The 18,680-nt window shown below is 37.5% G+C and overlaps 1 protein-coding gene across 1 annotated transcript in view; it reads left to right on the forward strand.

Annotated features, from left to right (window-relative positions):
* ELAPOR2 (endosome-lysosome associated apoptosis and autophagy regulator family member 2) overlaps nucleotides 1-11,948 on the forward strand; it is a 206,033-nt gene extending 194,085 nt beyond the window's left edge. The window contains exons 16-18 of the mRNA XM_007956629.2: nucleotides 3,566-3,744; nucleotides 4,992-5,157; nucleotides 11,889-11,948. Of these exons, the coding sequence (XP_007954820.2) occupies nucleotides 3,566-3,744; nucleotides 4,992-5,157; nucleotides 11,889-11,948 (405 nt within the window). The remainder of the gene's footprint in view (nucleotides 1-3,565; nucleotides 3,745-4,991; nucleotides 5,158-11,888) is intronic.
* Nucleotides 11,949-18,680: the final 6,732 nt, after the last annotated feature.

An 18,680-nucleotide genomic window follows, 5' to 3' on the forward strand; every position in this document is an offset into this window, starting at 1 on the left:
ATTTGGTTATCTATTCTTCTGTTGATGGACACCTAGGTTGTTTCCATCTTTTGGCTATACAATTATTTTTTAACTTTGAAGTTATAAGATTTGTTCATAAGACTGTCATTGGACATTAGTGCCTGCCATTTTCATTGGGTGTTCCACATTTGGTAAAACATTATAAGCTTTCATTCTTTTCTTTTTTGCTTATTAGGGTGCAGTTCAAGTGAAATCAATATTTACTGACTAGAGTCAACATTTTTGTCAATAATGTCATTTTTTTACACTTAACAGATGCAGTAATTGAACTTGAACATGCCTCTGCATTTCTCATCTAATTTTTTACTTATAAAATTAATGCAATCCACTTTAAAAGTAATTCCTTTGCACTAAATGAAAATGTTATAATTTTCATGTATTAAAAAATTTCAATCACTAATGTCCGTTCTGAAATATGTTGAAAGTTCTTCTGGCCTCATAATCATATAGGCTGAGGATCACATGGTATACCAGTGATCACTTGTATACTTGATTGATACTTTTGGTCAAAGTAAATAAGATTCTCCTGCACAGTACTTCATGGCTAACTGTAAATTATATTAACAAAAATGAAATGTTGTGGTGTTATCCTTCTGTTAGGGTGTTGATCAAAGTGATCATCATACACCAGAAAATTTAATGAGGCACATGATCAAAAGATTTAATACTGTCTTCTTAGTCAGTGGGTATAATCATGATGCAAATTGTTACTGGCTGCTGGCCATGTTGAAATATTTAAGGAACTATGCACTGTATTCTGATTTTCTTATTATATCTTTTTTTTAAGATTGCTGATTGAGACCCAGTGTATTGCAATTTTCAGCTTACAGCCTGAAAAACATTGCTGTAAAGAAATTGAGTCATCTGCTTTGGAAGAATAAGAATATCTAGTGTGGATAGTCTTGGCCCAGCATAGTAGTCTTCATTTTTTGACATGGGAGGGCAGGGTGCAGCCTGGGTGCCTACTCCCACACCAGCCACCAAAGCTAACTGGGCATGGTGCTAAAAAGTCAGGGTCTATTTTTTTACTCAGGGGAAAATCTTTTTGGTTAAATAAATCTGCATGATTGGCAGATGATACCCCTGTCATCTAACAATATTAACCAAACTAAACTTTCATTCATAACATTTGAGAAAAATAGCCCAAAAGATGTGTTCAGATGAGGGTATTTTTATTCAACCTCCTTGTTATGTCTGTCCTAATCAACACATGTGTTTAATTGGCTGTGTTGAATTTTAATTAATTCTTTCCTTATGATGCTCTTTGATACATCTTTCTTCTCTTCCTGGAGATTCAATTAGATGAATGGTATTCCTCAGGGACAGATCCTTCCTGATAACATGTCCAAAGTATGTGAGACAAAGTCTCACTACCCTCACTTCTAAGGAGTATTCTGGGTGTACTTCTTCCAAAACAGATTTGCTCATTCTTTTGGCAGTCCATGGTATACTCAAACACCATAATTCAAAGGCATCAATTCTTCTTCCTTCTTCCTTATTCAGTATCTACTTTTCACATGCATAGGAGGTGATTGAAAATAAAATGGCTTGAATCAGGTGCACCATAGTCCTCAAAGTGATATCTTTTTTTTTTTTTTCCCCAGCACATTAAATAGGTCTTTTGTAGCAGATTTGCCCAATAAAATATATCGTTTTATTTCTTGACTGTTGCTTCCATGGATCCAGGTAAAATGAAATCCTTGACAATTGCAATCTTTTCTTCATTTATCATTATGTTGTGAGGGTTTTTGTTTTCTTTATGTTGAGGTGTAATCCATACTGAAGATTTTTATCAGTAAATGCTTCGAGTTATCTTCACTTTCAGCAAGAAAGGTTGTGTCATCTGCGTATTGCACGTTGTCAATGAGTCTGACTCCAATCCTGATGGCACATTCCTCTTCATATAGTCCAGCTTCTAGGATTATTTGCTCGGAATACAGATTGAATAAGTATGGTGAAAGGATAAAACCCTGACACACCCATTTCCTGATTTTAAACCATATGGTATCCTTTTGTTCATGGTATCCTTTTGTTCTCTTTGAGCAACTGCCTCTTGGTTTATGTACAGGTTGCACATGATTGGAATTAAATGCTGTGGAATTCCCATCCTCCACAATGTTACCCATAATTTGTTATGATCCACACAGTAGAATGCTTTTGCATAGTCCACAAAACAAAAGTGAACATCTTTCTGGTATTCTCTGCTTTCAGCCAAGATCCATTTGACATTAGCATTGATAGCCCTCATTCCATATCCTCTTCTGAATCTATCTTGGATTTCTGTCAATATATTGTTGCAACCATTTCTGAATTATCTAGAGCAAAATTTCACTTGTATGTGATATTAATGACATTATCTTTTAATTTCTGCCTTCTGTTGGATCACCTTTCATTAGAATGGGCACAAATAGGAATCTCTTCCAGTTAGCTGGGAAGGTGCCTGTCTCCTAAATTTCTTAGCATAGATGAGTGGGCGCTCTTGAGTGCTTTCTAACCTGAGCACCAGATCAGACAATGTTCTACCAGTAGTCATGAGGTTTACAATGGCCTTTTTTTTTTTTTTTTAATTGTGATTTGGGTGAAAGTTTACAGAGCAAATTCACTTTCCATATGGCAGCTCACATACATTTTGTCTCTTGACATTGACTGCAATTTCCCACAATGCAACAGCTCCCCTCCCACTTCCTCCCATAGTTTCCTCTTCCCTGTGTCCTTCCCTCCCATGCACTCCTGCCCCCTGAGCTATCTCCCTGTGCATACACAGCCTTTATATTCTCCCATAATTGATCTCACCAAAGAGTGTATCTACCTAATGTAAATGTTCAGCTCATATGCCTGTCTTTTGTTTGGCTGGAAGCTACAAGAGTGGGTTCAATTCCAGACCTGAGGGGCAGCTAGGGGCATAGTCTCAGGGCTTCCACCAGGCTCTATCAGACCAGCAAACCTGCCCCCCCCCCTTTTTTAAATGATTTTGCGTTTTTTTCCACATTGTTCTCCCACTATATCCAGGATCTCCTACATAGATCCCCCTCTGAATGGTTGACAGTGGTAGCCGGGCACCATCTAGTTCTTCTGTCCTCATAGTCGTATAGGCTGAGGATCACATGGTGTACCAGTCCCTTGGACTAATTGTTTCTATGCATCTTTGGTTTTCTTCATCATTCTTTGCTCTGGATGAGGAGAGACCCATCATTGCATCTAGATGGCAGCTTGCAAATGGCCATTTTTTTTTTTTTTTTCAGTAGATTTCAAAACCCTCTTTCCTAGTCTCTCTTAGTCTGGAAGGTCTGCTGAAACCTGTCCATGATGGGTGACACTGCTAGTATTTGAAATACCAATGGCATAGCTTCCAGTATTGCAGCAACACGTAAATCACCACAGTACAACAAACCAGCAGATGAATGGTGGAATCCTCTGTGCCTAGTACGAATAAAGGGTTGATAAAACCCTTCTCTTTCAACATGAAAAATTGACCTTGTAACACATCTAGCTTTCACAGTTGAGTGTGAATTCTTCTTCTTCTTCTTCTTTTTTTTTTTTTAAGGAAACCTTATATGTGTGGAATGAACCTAAATGGTGTATTAAAGGAATTTCTCTGCCTGAGAAAAAGTTGTCAACCTGTGAAACAGTTGACTTTTGGCTAAAAGTGGGAGCAGGTGTGGGAGCTTTTACAGCTGTTTTGTTGGTGGCTCTAACTTGCTATTTCTGGAAGAAGAATCAGAAGTAAGTAACCTTGTTGGAATAACCACATAAGAGCTGGAGGCTCTGTTTTGTTATGAAAATTTTAGATTTAGTCATTGTATCCAGAAGGTTTTTTCATAGACACAAAACATTTCTCCTAGTAATAGAACTATAGGAAAGGCCTTTAAGAAAGCAAGCACAAGGAATTTTATTCTTAATAGAGAGTTCATAGAATGTCATTGATCATTGAATTAAACCCATTTATTATGCAGACTAAGAAAAACTGAAGCCTCCCATTACTCAGGTAGATGGCAGCACACCTGAGATGAGAAGGCAGATTTTCTTTCTGTGTCTGTTCTTTTTATGACATCATGCTGTCTTCTTGACCCCTTTTTATTTTTCAATTTCTTGCATATGTTTTCAGAGAAACAGAATAAGTATACAGACAAATATCATTTATTTACTTCAGACTCAGAGTCTAGAGTTGAATATTGAGTCTAACCATTGAATATATATTGATTTGTTACATGATTTGAATCTTTTAAAATAATTTACATGTCAATGGTGTTGTGAAAGTCCAATATGGTAATATCTAGAGACAATTGTAATATCTAGGATGCTAAGTATAAATGAATAAATGATATATAGCAATAGCAATAGTAAAGACCAAGTCATTTGCCTGTTTGGTATTTTTGTATTTCAGAACTATGAACAGTCTTATAGTTACTTAGCTTCCAAATATCTATAAATTAAGAAAAGGCATTCAGACCTCTGGGTTTCTCTGTTTTCCAAAAGTTCTTTGTAATTCAATCAATGTAAAAAAATGGTAGAGTTAACTGTTTTGCACTGCCTTTCTGAAATTCTGGAAAATATTTGAGGGTAAATGGTGGATAAATAAGGAACTCTGGTGGTGCGATACCTAAGGCATCTGACTGCTAACCAGAAGGTTGGCAGTTCAAACTACCAGCAGCTCTGCAGAAGGAAGATGGGGGAATCTACTTCTGTAAAGATTTACCATCTTGGGAACCCAATGGTGGTCACTATGAGTTGGAATCAACTTGATTGCAGTGGGTTTTGTTTTTGGTTTTTTTAATGGATAAATGAATGAACACATAACAAAGCTATACGTGAGGGGAAACTATTGGTGAGCAATTATACTTGAAAACAATTTAATGATCTGGAGTATGCCCACCTAGCAGAAGCATTAATTCATATTAAAAAAAAATTCCACTTATTTCTGTATTTACTTATTAATTAATTTATTTATTTATCTTTTAATCACTCCTCAGACTGGAGTACAAATACTCCAAATTAGTAATGACGGCTAACTCAAAAGAATGTGAACTCCCAGCTGCAGATAGTTGTGCTATCATGGAAGGAGAAGATAATGAAGAGGAAGTTGTATATTCCAATAAACAGTCACTACTGAGAAAACTCAAATCTTTGGCAACAAAGGTAAGAAGAGAATGTTTAGCCTGCTATTACTGTGTATTTATAAATTAGGGGCCATGTTATTCTTACAATAGCATTCATGCAAGTCCTTTGATTCATCAGGTCTATATCTTAGTGAATATTTATAGTAGTACAAAATGATGTAAATTTAAGAATATTCATTGCAGCTGACCCAGATGACCTGATCAGCAGCTAGGATTTGTTCGCCAGTTTTTAGAAACAAAGAAGGATATCTTTTATCTGCTAGTCTTTAGTTTCCCAGTTGGCAGACCAAACAGCTAGACCATTGACAGTAGCACAAGGAAATGAAAATATAAGATTCATTAAGGAAAGTGTTGACTAGACCTAGGAGAATGACTTTGAGTTCTGCTCACTGAGTCCAGTGATCTCATCCATTTTATTTTCAGACCAGTGCAATAGCCTAGTGGATCCCTTGGGTTTCAGTTTAGCTGAACCATTAGTGAACAAACCCCAGGCATTTAAGGGGAACATCAGTGAATCAAGGGTCCCAATGGGCCAGTGCTTTCTTTTAGGTGTAGAGCAAGGGATAAAATTTTCCCCAAAGGGTAAAACCAAAATCACTGGCATCAAGTAGATTCTGACTCATAGTTACCCTATAGGATAGAGTAGAACTGCCCCACAGGGTTCCTAAGGCAGTAAATCTTTATGGAAGCAGACCGCCACATCTTCTTCCTGCAGAGTGGCTGGTAAGTTTGAACCACTGACTTTTTGTTTAGCAGCCAAAAGCTTTAAGTACTGTACCACCAGGGCTCCTCTCAAAAGGTAAGGATGCCACTTTTTATTACGACAAGCTCAGATGCTTCTGGGAAAAGACCAGCTGCATTCTTGAATATACCATTTTAATTTGACAAGTGAGTTCTTGGCCCCTTCCCATCTTGTTGACCCACTACAAATGGGACAGTCAGACCATAGTTTCATAAGGTATGCCTGGGAAAGGCATTCAGATTTTAACATGAGCCCAGTCACAAGCTAATGGCAACTTTTCAAAAGGGGTGTACGTGGTAGCTGTGTCCAGGAGGTGATGAATCCAAAACCCCAAAGGGTGTCACTGGTGGGAGACTACTTCCATTTGGTAGAGTATCTAAGTGGTAAAATCATCAGTCATAGAGAATTGTTGCCCCAGGGTTGAACTGATGCAGATTGCCTCGTGGACAAGGTAGTCCTCCTGCCCAGAGAAGAATGAACCATACCTAGTACATCATTCAGGCAGCTGGTTTTGAACCTACTTCCCTGCACTTACCCAGCATCCATCTCTCCAGTTCTTCTCCATTCCCAGGAATAAAAGGGAGGATATTGATTGCTTGGATGACCATACAATTGGCTTAGCATGTTTACCATTGATACCTGTGGATTTCTCTCAAATATTACTAATCAGTCCAGGAGGCACCCTCATCCTTTGCCAGAAAACCACGTATATATCAGTTTCCCATTTTTATCATCAAAATAATGAAAAACTGTGAAGGCTTTTTAAATTTTACCCTATTTGCTAGTTAACAAGTTAGCCTGCTACAGTTTCATGGATATTTTTGAAGGCGTGACCCATCTAGGGTAGAAAGGAAACACAATTTAGTACTAACAGCAATATCAGTAGGCAAAATATCAACATTTGCTTTGAGTCCTCAAATCTCAGTTTCCACAGAACTAAGCAAAGAGGACCGGGTGACACCTGTACAAACAGTGGGTTGCTTTATAGGAAAGGAACACTTAGCTTGGGGAACCTGACTTTTTTATAACAGGAAGTAAGCATGTCTGCCATTTACTCCAGAGAGAGAAAATACCTCTATCTTCCGAGCCATTTTTCATACAAATATCTTTGAGATTGCCTAGAACAAAGGGCTATCAGTGATTTTATCACAAGACATGTAAAAATACAAGAGACCCATTGAAAATTATCTGCCAAGACAGATTTGCTCAGACTTCTCTTGATTCCATGTATCTCCATTTTTAAGGGCTTTCTTGTAGTAGTGAGGGAAGTGCTTAGGCAGTAGAGAAGATTTTTAATTGAAAGTGAGCACTAAACTGAATCTTAAAGAATAAGAGAACTATTCAAGGGGAGAGGGTATGTAAACATATTACATACACTTTTAAAAATTCCTCATTCATAGTACCTCCTGTGTTAGAGAATTTCAAGCTTAGAAAGGTTCTCTACAATAATCACAGGACACAAGAGAGGATAAAGGTTTTCTCCCTGAGAAGGTTCAGTGTAGCACATTTTATTTTGAAAGCCAATTTCAGTCTATAGTATTTTTTCTACTATTTAAAATGAAATTTTGAAATATTACAGAAGTATTAAAGAAAATTTGAAAGAACTTTATAGTGAACAGCCTTATACCTACCATCTAAATTTTATTACCTTTGATTTATTAAATATCTCTCCATCTATCCACCCGTTTATCAGTCTTTTTTTTCATGATGTATTTCAAAGTAAGTTGCAAATTTCAATGTATTTCACTCCTAAAAATTTCAGAATACATATATATAATTGATTGTTATTGACAAGAATTAAATATTTTAAGGTTTTTAGAGGAAAATTTTTGCATGGAGTGAAATGTACAAATCACAAGTATACCATTTAAGGGATTTTGAGAAATGTATTGTGATGGTTAAGTTTGTGTGTCAACTTGGCTGGGCCTGGTTGAGTGGCTGGGCAGCTAGATGTAGTATTCCCCATGATGAGAGTGGTAATCAGCTCCATGGTGGAATCTACTGAGAGAAGCTGAGTAGCTGCCATTGGGTATGTGGTCTGCTTCCCATATATAAGAAACAGCTTCGGGAATTGTGTCTAGCTTATGACATGATTGAACCCTGCATGTAGCCATGTTGTTGTTCAGCAGTCTGCCATGCTCTGCTGACGTAGGGATTTTCAATGGACTTAAATTAATGACCTGCCATGTCATTTGGTAACATCAAGACTGTGCCTTTTTACTTGTCAACCTTGGGCTTATCAGTCTCAGCAGCTAGCAGCTGCCTGATTGAAGAAAAGCTTCTAGCTGCAGTGGACTGGGAACAGGAGGAAGAACAGAAGCCCAAGGTGGAGGGGCTTTCACCCAGCCCCTAGAGCCTGGCACTTTGAACTTGGACTTAAAGCCACCCAATTGTAAGAATAAACTCCTGTTTGTTAAGGCCATCCCTTTTGTGGTATATTTCTGTTAGAGCAGCACTAGGTAACTAGAATATGTATAAATCAAAAGCTCACTGCCATGGAGTCGGATCCAACTCATAGCGACCCCTCCTTGAGTTTCCAAGGCAGTATCTTCCAAGGCAGAGTTAGATTGCCCAACATTTCTTTTGAGGAGTGGCTGGTAGGTTTGATCTGCCAACCTTCCGGTTACCAGTCAGATAGATGCCTTAGGCACCACACCACCAGAGTTCCTTATTCTACTGTATAGATACGGCGAAATTTGTTTTAACTATTGTTTTATTCATTGATACATCAGTACTGTTTCCAGTGTTTGTCTATGTTATGCATGATTTCTTGGAGCAAAGAAGTTTATAAGTTTATTAATATTTGCATTATACAAAGTTTGCTTTATTTTATTTATCTTAGTCTGTGTTCTAAAGGTTATACATTATTTGGTATTTCCCTAGCACTGCACTGGGGTTTTGGGGCTTTATAGTTTTTTTGTTTTTCAATTGACTCTGGGCTCAGCAATTTGTTTCTTTAATATATTTCAGTTGTTTCTTTCATTTGTTAAATCCAAAGTCATTTATGAATACTTTGTGTTAGCCACTTTGCCAGGTTTTGGGGATCTTTCAAATAGAACACAGTCCCTTATTTCAAGGAGTTTCTAGTTTGTTGCACAAATCAATCTCTCTTTCTCTTACACACATCCACACACAAATGAGCAATGAATATGGTTGCTTGGAGCAAAGAGGAGAGGGAGTGTGGTTGGGTGCATAGTGACAAGATAAGGCAAAGCTTCTGGGAGAATTTGGCTTTTGAATAGATTCTTGATTTCAGAGCTTGAAGGGATAATCTTACATGGCATCCTTATTTAATGCATCAGTAAACTGAAACCTAGAGAGATTCACTTACTTGTCCAAGGGCATTAGATAGGAATTAGAAGCCACATCTCTTGATTTACAATCTATTTTTTTCCCTTCTAAAATGTGGTGTTTCAACACATTTGTATAACCATTGATTGAGCATTTACCATTGGCTGGGCCCTGGGTCATATCTTAGGAACTTAAAAATGGATACAGATCTTGTCATCAGGAAGCCCACAGTCAATTAAGAGAGCAAACCATACATATTGATATTATACTATGCCAGTGACAGGAGCAAAATCCCCTGTTAGGGCTGAAGGCATGGCAACAAAAACCCTATGAACGCAACATGGTTTTATGAAGGACTTTCAATGTTTTACTTTAAATGTTACCTTGAAGATAACCAATAGGTCACACGTCCCCCTCCAGGAAAATGTTGAATCAAATCTTCTTGAAGGAAAAACCAAAACCAAACCCAACCCACTGCCATCAAGGCGATTCTGACTCACAGTGACCCCCATCAGGTTTCCAAGGCTATAAATCTTTATGGAAGTAGATTGCCTCACCTTGCTTCCATGGAGCAGCTGATGGGTTCAAACCACCTACTTTTTGGTTAACAGCTTAGTGCCTTAACCACAGAGACATAAGATCCTTTAAAGAAAAGACAACAGTCAATCTCAGATTCCTTTTCTAGTTCATGGCCAGTAGCCTGAGTGTTTTCCTATAATGTGGTGTGATCTCCTTGAAGGCAGACATTTCCTTGTGCTCACTTTTGTATCTCTAAAGTCTAGTCCGGTTTCTGGAATACTATGGGTGTTTAATAAGTAATTGAATTATGGATGGTTATACCAAAAAATTGTTATGGCAGATTAATGTGAGACTTCAGACAAGTCCTTCCTGAGCCAGTCAGCTAGAGTGCTAAGGAAATCTTCACTCTGCTCTCCCAGGGGCTTGTCATCGCAGCAGAAGAAGATGAAAACTGATATGTTGGTGCACTTGCTGTGATTTTTTTCTACAATCCTGTCCCCATAGCCCTAACTCCAGTCTAATGTCTTGGACTTCTCTACTCAAATGAGAGAAAACACGAAAGCAAATTTACTCTTCCTGACAGCCGCTCAATGTCAGCTTCCTATTATTTTCTCATTTTACTCCTGTACTTATAGATCCACACTAGCTATACCTATACTAGTCTCCCTTGTATTTCTCTTATTTTATTAAAAAAAAAATGTAATTTTATTTCTCTTCATCTTTATTTCCCTCAATAGCACCCACCACATTCCAGCAGCCTTTAGAAGGTTTTACTCATTCTAACAATGAAAATGTTGGGGGAAATCCCACCTCTTATTTCTCTTTTTCCCCTTGAAAAAGAATATATTTTTTTAATAGACCACATTTTGAATTATTATCTAACAATTATCAGCAATAACATATTTGACTTAAGTTTTTGATTTATTATCTAAGATGGCTGGTTTGCTATCTTTCACTCAGTCAACTCACTGCCCTTGAGTGGGTTCCAACTCATAGCGACCCCTTTTGGGTTTCTTAGGTGGTATATCTTTATGGAAGTAGATTGCCCAGTCTTTCTCCCTCAGAGTGGTTGGTGGATTTGAACTACCAATCTTCTGGTTAGCAGTCAGATGCCTTAGGCACTATGCCACCAAAACTCCTTTTATTATCTTTAGTAGGCATGTTGGTGTTGTGTGTCTTAAAGGAGCTCTGGTAGCGTAGTGCCTAAGGCATCCTTCCTAGGAGGGGCTAGTGGGTTTGAACCATCAGAAGGCTGATGGTTCAAACCCACTAGCCCCTCCTCGGAAGGAAGGTTGGGCAATCTACTTCTGTAGTGATACTGCCTCGGAAACCCAAGGAGGGGTCGCTATGAGTTGGATCTGACTTGATGACACATAACAGCAGCAACAACAGAGACATGTTATTGTTGTTTGTGGAGTCAATTCTGACTCATAGTGACCCTACAGGACAGAATGGAAATGTAATCTTTCTGGGACTCATAAAGAAACCCTGATGGCTCAGTGGTTAAAATGTTTGACTGATAACTGAAAGGTCAGTGGGATCATTGAGTCAGAGTCAGGTTGATGGTTTTGGTTTAAATCTTTACAGAGGCAGACTGCCACATCTTTCTGTCCTGGATAGGCTGGTGGATTTGAACTGCAGACCTTTAAGTTCATAGCCAAGCACTTAGCACTTAACCACTGCACTACCGAGACATGTATTCAGAAGATTTTCCTAAAAGGTGTCAGTGAACCCAGATGACCTTATGTCTCACTGATGTTGTCCTTATTTATTTTTGCTGTCTGTTTTCTTTTAATCAGTCTCTGGTATCTTGAGAATATGTAGTTTCTGTCAGTTCTGTTTTGTCCATTCTTAGCATAGCAAGGTCATCTATTTCAGCACCCAGTTCGAGTGTCCCCTTAGGAAGAGTCTCAGTGCTTTAGTCTCAGGAATCACAGCTACATCTTTTGGTATATCTCGTAATTGTGTGTTTACTTCTATTTTGGATTTATCTGTCTTATCTCCTGGACATCAAAGACACCCTTCAGGGTAGGCATCCTATCTGTTTTATATCTGCCACCCACCTTTAAATGTAAAATCCTAATTACAAGTGACAGGCACATAGATTAAAATAATTCCTAGAACTTTCCTTCTGGACACTTAAGGTCCTAAAATCTTACTAGAATTTTAGTGAGTTGATTTTATTTTTTTCCTTATAGGAAAAAGAAGACCATTTTGAATCTGTTCAACTGAAATCCTCAAGATCTCCAAATATATGAAGAGACAATGCTGTAGCCTTCAGACTAATGAACAAAGAAACCACTTTCTGGTTTTACAGGACCACATTTTAGAACCTGGCACCTATCACACTGGTGATCTTGTAGAGGAGGACTAAGCCGCAGAAAAGGAAAAGAGGTTGAAATGTTTGATTGCCTTATCACATGGTCAAGTACCTTGCCCATAAAGGAAAGCAAATGGTTTGGGTCTCAACTGAAGATGAAGCTCAACTCAGGAAGAGATATATCTGTATATAAAAACATAATTGAAACCCAGTTTAAACCCACCAGTGCACTGCTGATGCATGCCATGTGATTAATGGGTAACTTTCCTGTGTAATATCTACAGAGAAAGTGCTTGGAGGGCAGACGATGTGAGCATATGCTTTGTGATCCTATCCATGCCTCTTCTTTGTTTATATCTTGGGGAATATTTGGGAAAAAAAAAAACCTTAAGGTATAGTTATTTTCCCCATTATTTATTTTCCCAACAGACCTTAAAACATCTTTTGTATTAATAATGGTGAGCAATGTAAAGACAATAAATTTTTCATTTTTCCACAGAATATGTTCTCTTGATTTCAGAAATCTAAGTTATCAGTGATTTTTTAAAGGAAGAGACAGCATATCCATGGGTTATCCAAATTTATAATCTTCTTTGAAATTCCATCTGTTGGAACTGGTAAGAAGGGCTTGCCTGAAAATGTCGAAGGAATTAAAAATAAATAAATAAAAGACAAGGAGAATCCTTGAATTTCCATTCATACAAATGACCTAATGACCTAGCACTATCAGATGGGAAGTGATTTAAAACAGTTTATTTAGTGCTTGAAATATAATTTAAAATAAATCAGATGGCTTGTTCATCCAATCATTTGCATAGAAAATGGGATGACTTTAAGTACAGATAATTGTAAAAAGGTATTGGAATAGTTTTGTGGTCTCCAGAAAATCGAAGTGTGACATTCATCCCACTTCAAGCATCATTTTCAAAGATTATATGGTTATTTTTCTTCTAGAAGACTTTAAGGATTAAGACTTCATTAGAAGTTTTTTTTTTTTTTAAGCCAGTAAGGCAGGAATTTTTGGAAAATTGCATATGCCTGTATTTATAATCAGAATGTGGTTGCACCATTAGCAATTAATGCAGTAAGTGTTGTTCTTATTGAAAAGTGATCCGAATAATTGTGATATTTCTCATGATGATTACTAGCCTTGGCGCTATTTAGATATTTATTGAAAGAAGTTTGAATGAAGTTGGATCCGACCAATTTTGTGTAATCAATAGCTGGGAAAAGAGGAGAGTTTCCTGGTCATTAGTGACCTACGGTGTTCTGGTTTGTGTTATCAAAACACAGTAATCTCTGTAGGTCTTAATCTCAAATTTCAGAAAGACTAGTGATTGGCTGAAAGAGGTATATGAGTAGGGTTAGCTGAATATTTTTGCCCCACTCATTTCAATGAGGTGTAACTTGTAACTTTCAACTCATCTGGTGATGTCTTTATTTATGTGGAAAATGGGAGAAAAATAAATAATTGCATTTATTTGGCTGGTTTGTGAAACACTGGACCATTCTGGTACTGTTGAATGAATGTTTGTTTTGTTTACATATCTACTGTTGCATACATGAGTATAGGTTGAAATTGCCATTATTTTATTTTTTGTTGTGGGATTCCAGAGGTCTCACTTAGCATGAACATTTTTTTGACTTTTAGTTTCTTGAATCTATTTATAAAGAAGAAATTATTTTGGCATTGCTGATTTTTATCCTGCCAACAGAGTGCTGATGAGGCTTTCCCCATTTGACAAAAATTTGAACAGAAGAAGGAAAATACATTTGAAATGCACTCTTTCAGAGAAAGCCTGGCAAAGTTGTACAATACTGGACAGAGTCAGGAAGTTCCCACATACTCACTGTCATCTCTCTCCTCATCTTCAACTGTGCTCAACATGGATGTTCCAAGTCACAGAGATAATTGGAATTTGCTCCCAAGTAGCTTCTTTCTTCTGTCACTGGACTAAAATCTCTGACATGTCAAAAATGCCTTAAATTTTAATGAACTCTCTGAAAATATAGTTGATATTGAAGAATTTATTTTATTTCTAATTTTAGATATTAAATAGATTGTCAGCTCAGTCCTATCTTTGGAAAGGTGCTGTGTTTTTTTCCTTTGGATCCTAGTGGTTTGTCATTTTATTCCAAGTGCTGAAGATGTATGACAGTAAGAATATTCTGAAGAGAATATTTAGATCAATCCTGTCTATAAAATTTACATTAGTATCATGCAGGGCTTCAAACAGGTTCAATCCGTTTTGACCCCTCCGGCTGTGAATTTGCATTTCCACCCTGGATACACTGGATCAAATCTAGGTTTTGATAGGATCCCCAGATGATTCTTACAGATCTCCAGGATCTTGTTAAATATAGATTTTGATCCAGTATGTCTTGGGTGGAAATGCAAATTCTCAGCAGAGAGTTGCACTGGTTCAAAGCCCAGGCTTTATGTCTGGACTTTATGAAACTCAATGGAAAGTTGAAAGGCATGAACAAATTAATCATGTTCTTATGACTTTTAATTGTCATTTTTTTTTTGTTTTTTTCCTCCTAAGTGATAAGAAAAGAGGCTATTTTTAAAAATTTTTCATAAAAGGCAGTTCTGATGCCTTAAATACTTAATTAAGTCCACTCTTGCCTATAGCATCTCTTAGCATTCTGTCAAAACATATTTAAATCTATTTTCCACTGGATGAGAACACATCTTCTATGGATAAATTATATCATACTGCTTAATGTTGAGCAATTTGATATGTGTTAACTTGATTAAAAAGACTGAATTTTGTTATTGTTGACTTTTCACTTCTATGGTTACCAGTAATCAGGTCCTTTCTAGGATTAAAAATATTTCATAGTATTTTTGTGTAGACTTTTGTCATTCTTTATTTTACCAAGGAGAGAAGATTGTTTAAATTGGTTATATGGGAGAATTATTTGTGTCCAGTCAGTTACTAACAGAGATCTCCAGTACTCCAGGTGGTAGGTAATGATTAACTGTGCTTCCTCAAGACCAAATGACTGACTGTCATTTGACTTCTGTCAATCCAGCTATTTCCTGTAACTCATGCTCATTCCTAGTGGGAAGCTAATGTGAAAATCATTTCTCTCCTCCATATGAAAATAAATTTCCTGGGAGTTGGGGTGAACAGATCACTCCATTGACTATGTTGTCAGTGTGTTCCTCACATTTACCTTTTAACACTAAAGGTGTATGAAGTGGATTCTTCAGAGGACCTGAAATATTATCACATCTATTTTATAATAACCATAAATATTATGCCAGGTTTACAGGCTCAAATGAAGGTGGCTCTAAAGAAAAGTTTCCAAGGAAAATAAACTTAAAAGAAAAAACTAAAAATCTCAATAACTCATTTATTCCTTGGACGCTGAAATGGAGGTCACCTTCATAGTAACTGATAAGGGATTAGTTGCTGGCTGGATTTTCTTTTGGCTTAACATTTTCAGATAAGTCGAGTTTTCTGTAAAAGATTGGATGGCAAATGCTTTAGGCTTTGCAGGACGTATAGTCTCAGTTGAAACTGCTCAAATCTACACTTTGTAGCATGAAAGCAGCCATAACAGTATGCAAATGAAGGAGTGTGGCTGTGTTCCAATAAAGCTTTGTTTACAGACACTGAAATTTGAATTTCATCTATCATGAAATATTACTCTTTTGATTTGTCTCCAACTATTTAAAAATATAGAAAGACTCTTTACTTGTGGGCCTTACAAAAACAGGTGCCAGGCTGGATGTGGCTGTAGTTTGCTGACTGATTTGGATCACTCACTGCAAGCCACCATAAGCCAGGGCTTTGAACTCATTCTAAGTGTTTCAGTAATTGCTGTCGTAAACAAGGGCTACACATACATTGCATAGCAACCAAATCTGTTGTGACATGAATAGGAAACAAACAGTTGTGCCCCACTCAAAGATGGTGGCTGACCATGCTGCTTTGAATGTGTGTGGCTCTCCACAGTCCTGCCAATAATCCAATCTCTTGTATCAGGCTTCTGAAATTTTCAGAGGGAAGGACTGTGGCAGGAATTTGGAAAACAACATTATTGGGAGCAAAAAGCAATTAAAAAGACAGGAAAGAAAGTATAGAGAAAAATGTCAGAGGAGCCTGAAACTTGCTCTTGAACAGATAGTAGCTAAAGCAAAGGGAAGAAATCATGTAAAAGAGCTGAACAGAGATTTTGAAGGGTGACTCAAGACAAAGTATTATAATGAAATGTGCCAAGACCTGGAGTTAGAAAACAAAAAGGAAGAGCATGCTTGGCATTTCTCAAGCTGAAACACTGAAGAAAAATTTCAGGCCTTGAACTGCAATATTGAAGGATTCCAAGGGCAAAATATTGAATGATGCAGAAAGCATCAAAAGAAGATAGAATACACAGAAACACTATCAAAAAGAATTGGTCAATCTTCAGCCATTTCAGGAGGTAACATATGATCAAGAACCAGTGGTACTGAAGGAAGAAGTCTAAGCTGCTCTGAAGGCATTGGTGAAAAATGAGGCTCCAGGGATTGACAGAATATCAACTGAGATATTTCACCAAACAGATGTTACATTGAAAGAGCTCACTCGTCTGTGCCAGGAAATTGGAAGACAGCTGGCCAACCAACTGGAAGAGATCCATGTTTGTGCCCATTCCAAAGATCCCACAGAATGCAGAAATCATTGAACACTCTATTAATATCATGCACAACTGAAATTTTTCTGAAGATAATTCAAATGTGCTTGTAGCAGTACATTGACAAGGAACTGCCAGAAATTCAAGCCAGATTGAGAAGATGACATGGAATGAGGGAAAACATTGCTGATGTCTAGTGGATCTTGGCTGAAAGCAAAGAAAACTAGAAAGATTTTGTCTTTGCTTTATTGACTATGCAAAGGCATTTGTGTGGACCATAACATATTATGGCTAATATTGTGAAGGATGGGAATTCCAGAAGACTTAATTTTGGAGCCTGTACATAGACCAAGAAGCAAGGAGATAGTGCATGGTTTAAAATCAGGCAAGGTGTGCATTAGAGTTGTATCCTTTCATTGTACTTATTCGATCTTGATGTTGAACAGATGATCTGAGAAGCTGGAATATATGAAAGAAGAATGTGGCATCAAGATTGGAGGAAGACTCATTTACAATCTGCAATATGCAGATGACACAGCCTTGCTATAAGTGAAGAGGATTTGAAGCACGTACTGATAAAAGTCAGTGACTACAGCCTTCAGTATGTATTACACCTTGACATAAAAAAAAAAAAATCCTCACAACTGGACCAATAAGCAGCATCATGATAAAGGAAGAAAAGATTGAAATTGTCAGGGATTTCATTTTATTTAGATCCACAATCAACACCCATAGAAGCAGCAGTTAAGAAATCAAATGACTTGTGTTCGGCAAATCTGCTGCAAAAGATCTCTGTAACATGTTAAAAAGCAAAGATGTCACTTTGAAGACTAAGGTGCACCTGACCCAAGACACGGTATTCTCAATGGTCTCATGTGTATGTGAAAGCTGAACAATGAATAAGAAAGACTGAAGAAGTCAATGCCTTTGAATTATGGTGTTGGTGAAGAATATTAAATGTGCCATGGACTGCCAGAAGAATGAATAAATCTGTCTTGAAAGAAGTACAGCCAGAATGCTCCTTAGAAGTGAGGATGGTGAGACTTCATCTCGTATACTTTGGACATGTTATCAGGAAGGATGAGTTCATGAGGAAGAATATCATGCTTGGTAAAGTAGATCGTCAGAAGAGCCTCAATGAGATGGACTAATGCAGTGCCTGCAAAAATGGGCTCAAACATGGCAACACACCTTGCTCTGTTGTACACAGGGTTATTATGAGTTGGAACTGACTCAATGATACCTAACAACAACAATAGAGAATAAAGATAACAGCATCTGAGACAATAGGGAATGTTCCGGAGGCAAGAGAGGAATGAAATAATCAGAAGGCAGTGATACCGGTCTTAGTGGTAGGTGGGTTGGGGGTGGAGAGGGTCTAGTGGGAAATTAATGAGAATTGGAAGCTAGGCTAGATTATTCATGATCTTGTAACCGTGCAGATTAATTTATTTAGATAATGTTTAAGGGCTTGGGGATCTTGGAATTTTTTGACACAGTAGCTACAACTACGGGCTCATGCATAGCAATGATTGTGGGGATGGTGTGGGACGGGGCCGTGTTTCATTCTGTTTTACGTAAGGTTTTTAGGAGTCAGAAGTGACTTGATGACACCTAATAACACACCTTCCGTCACAGGATAGGAGTGATAATTGCTTTATTCATTGGTTTGAGCCTTGGTCATCAGAGCAGCGGAGGTTACAGTCCTCACTTCGATCTTCCTGGCATTTCACTTTTCTTGTTTGCCCATGTTTCAGCTCTTTGCTGAAGAATTCTTGGGCCAAAAGCTATCATAGTGGGAGAGTACCAATAAAAGAAAGGACAAAGTTGAAGACTGTACAAGTACACTGAATTCCTTTCTCTGGGATCGGTGTGCTCTGCTAGCCAGTTTGTCTCACAACTTGAAAATGGGGACTGTTACCACAAGAAACCTAACTTAAGCAAGAGAGTCTATTAATATTTAAACTTGAGAAGACTCAGCATTTCAGATACTGTAAACACCCAGAAAACAAGTGCTAGTTAAGCTTACTGTTAGGCTTTATCT

Source organism: Orycteropus afer, unplaced genomic scaffold (assembly GCF_000298275.1).
Source record: "Orycteropus afer afer isolate SDZICR_OR568_19922 unplaced genomic scaffold, OryAfe1.0 scaffold00644, whole genome shotgun sequence".
Lineage (NCBI taxonomy): Eukaryota > Metazoa > Chordata > Mammalia > Tubulidentata > Orycteropodidae > Orycteropus > Orycteropus afer.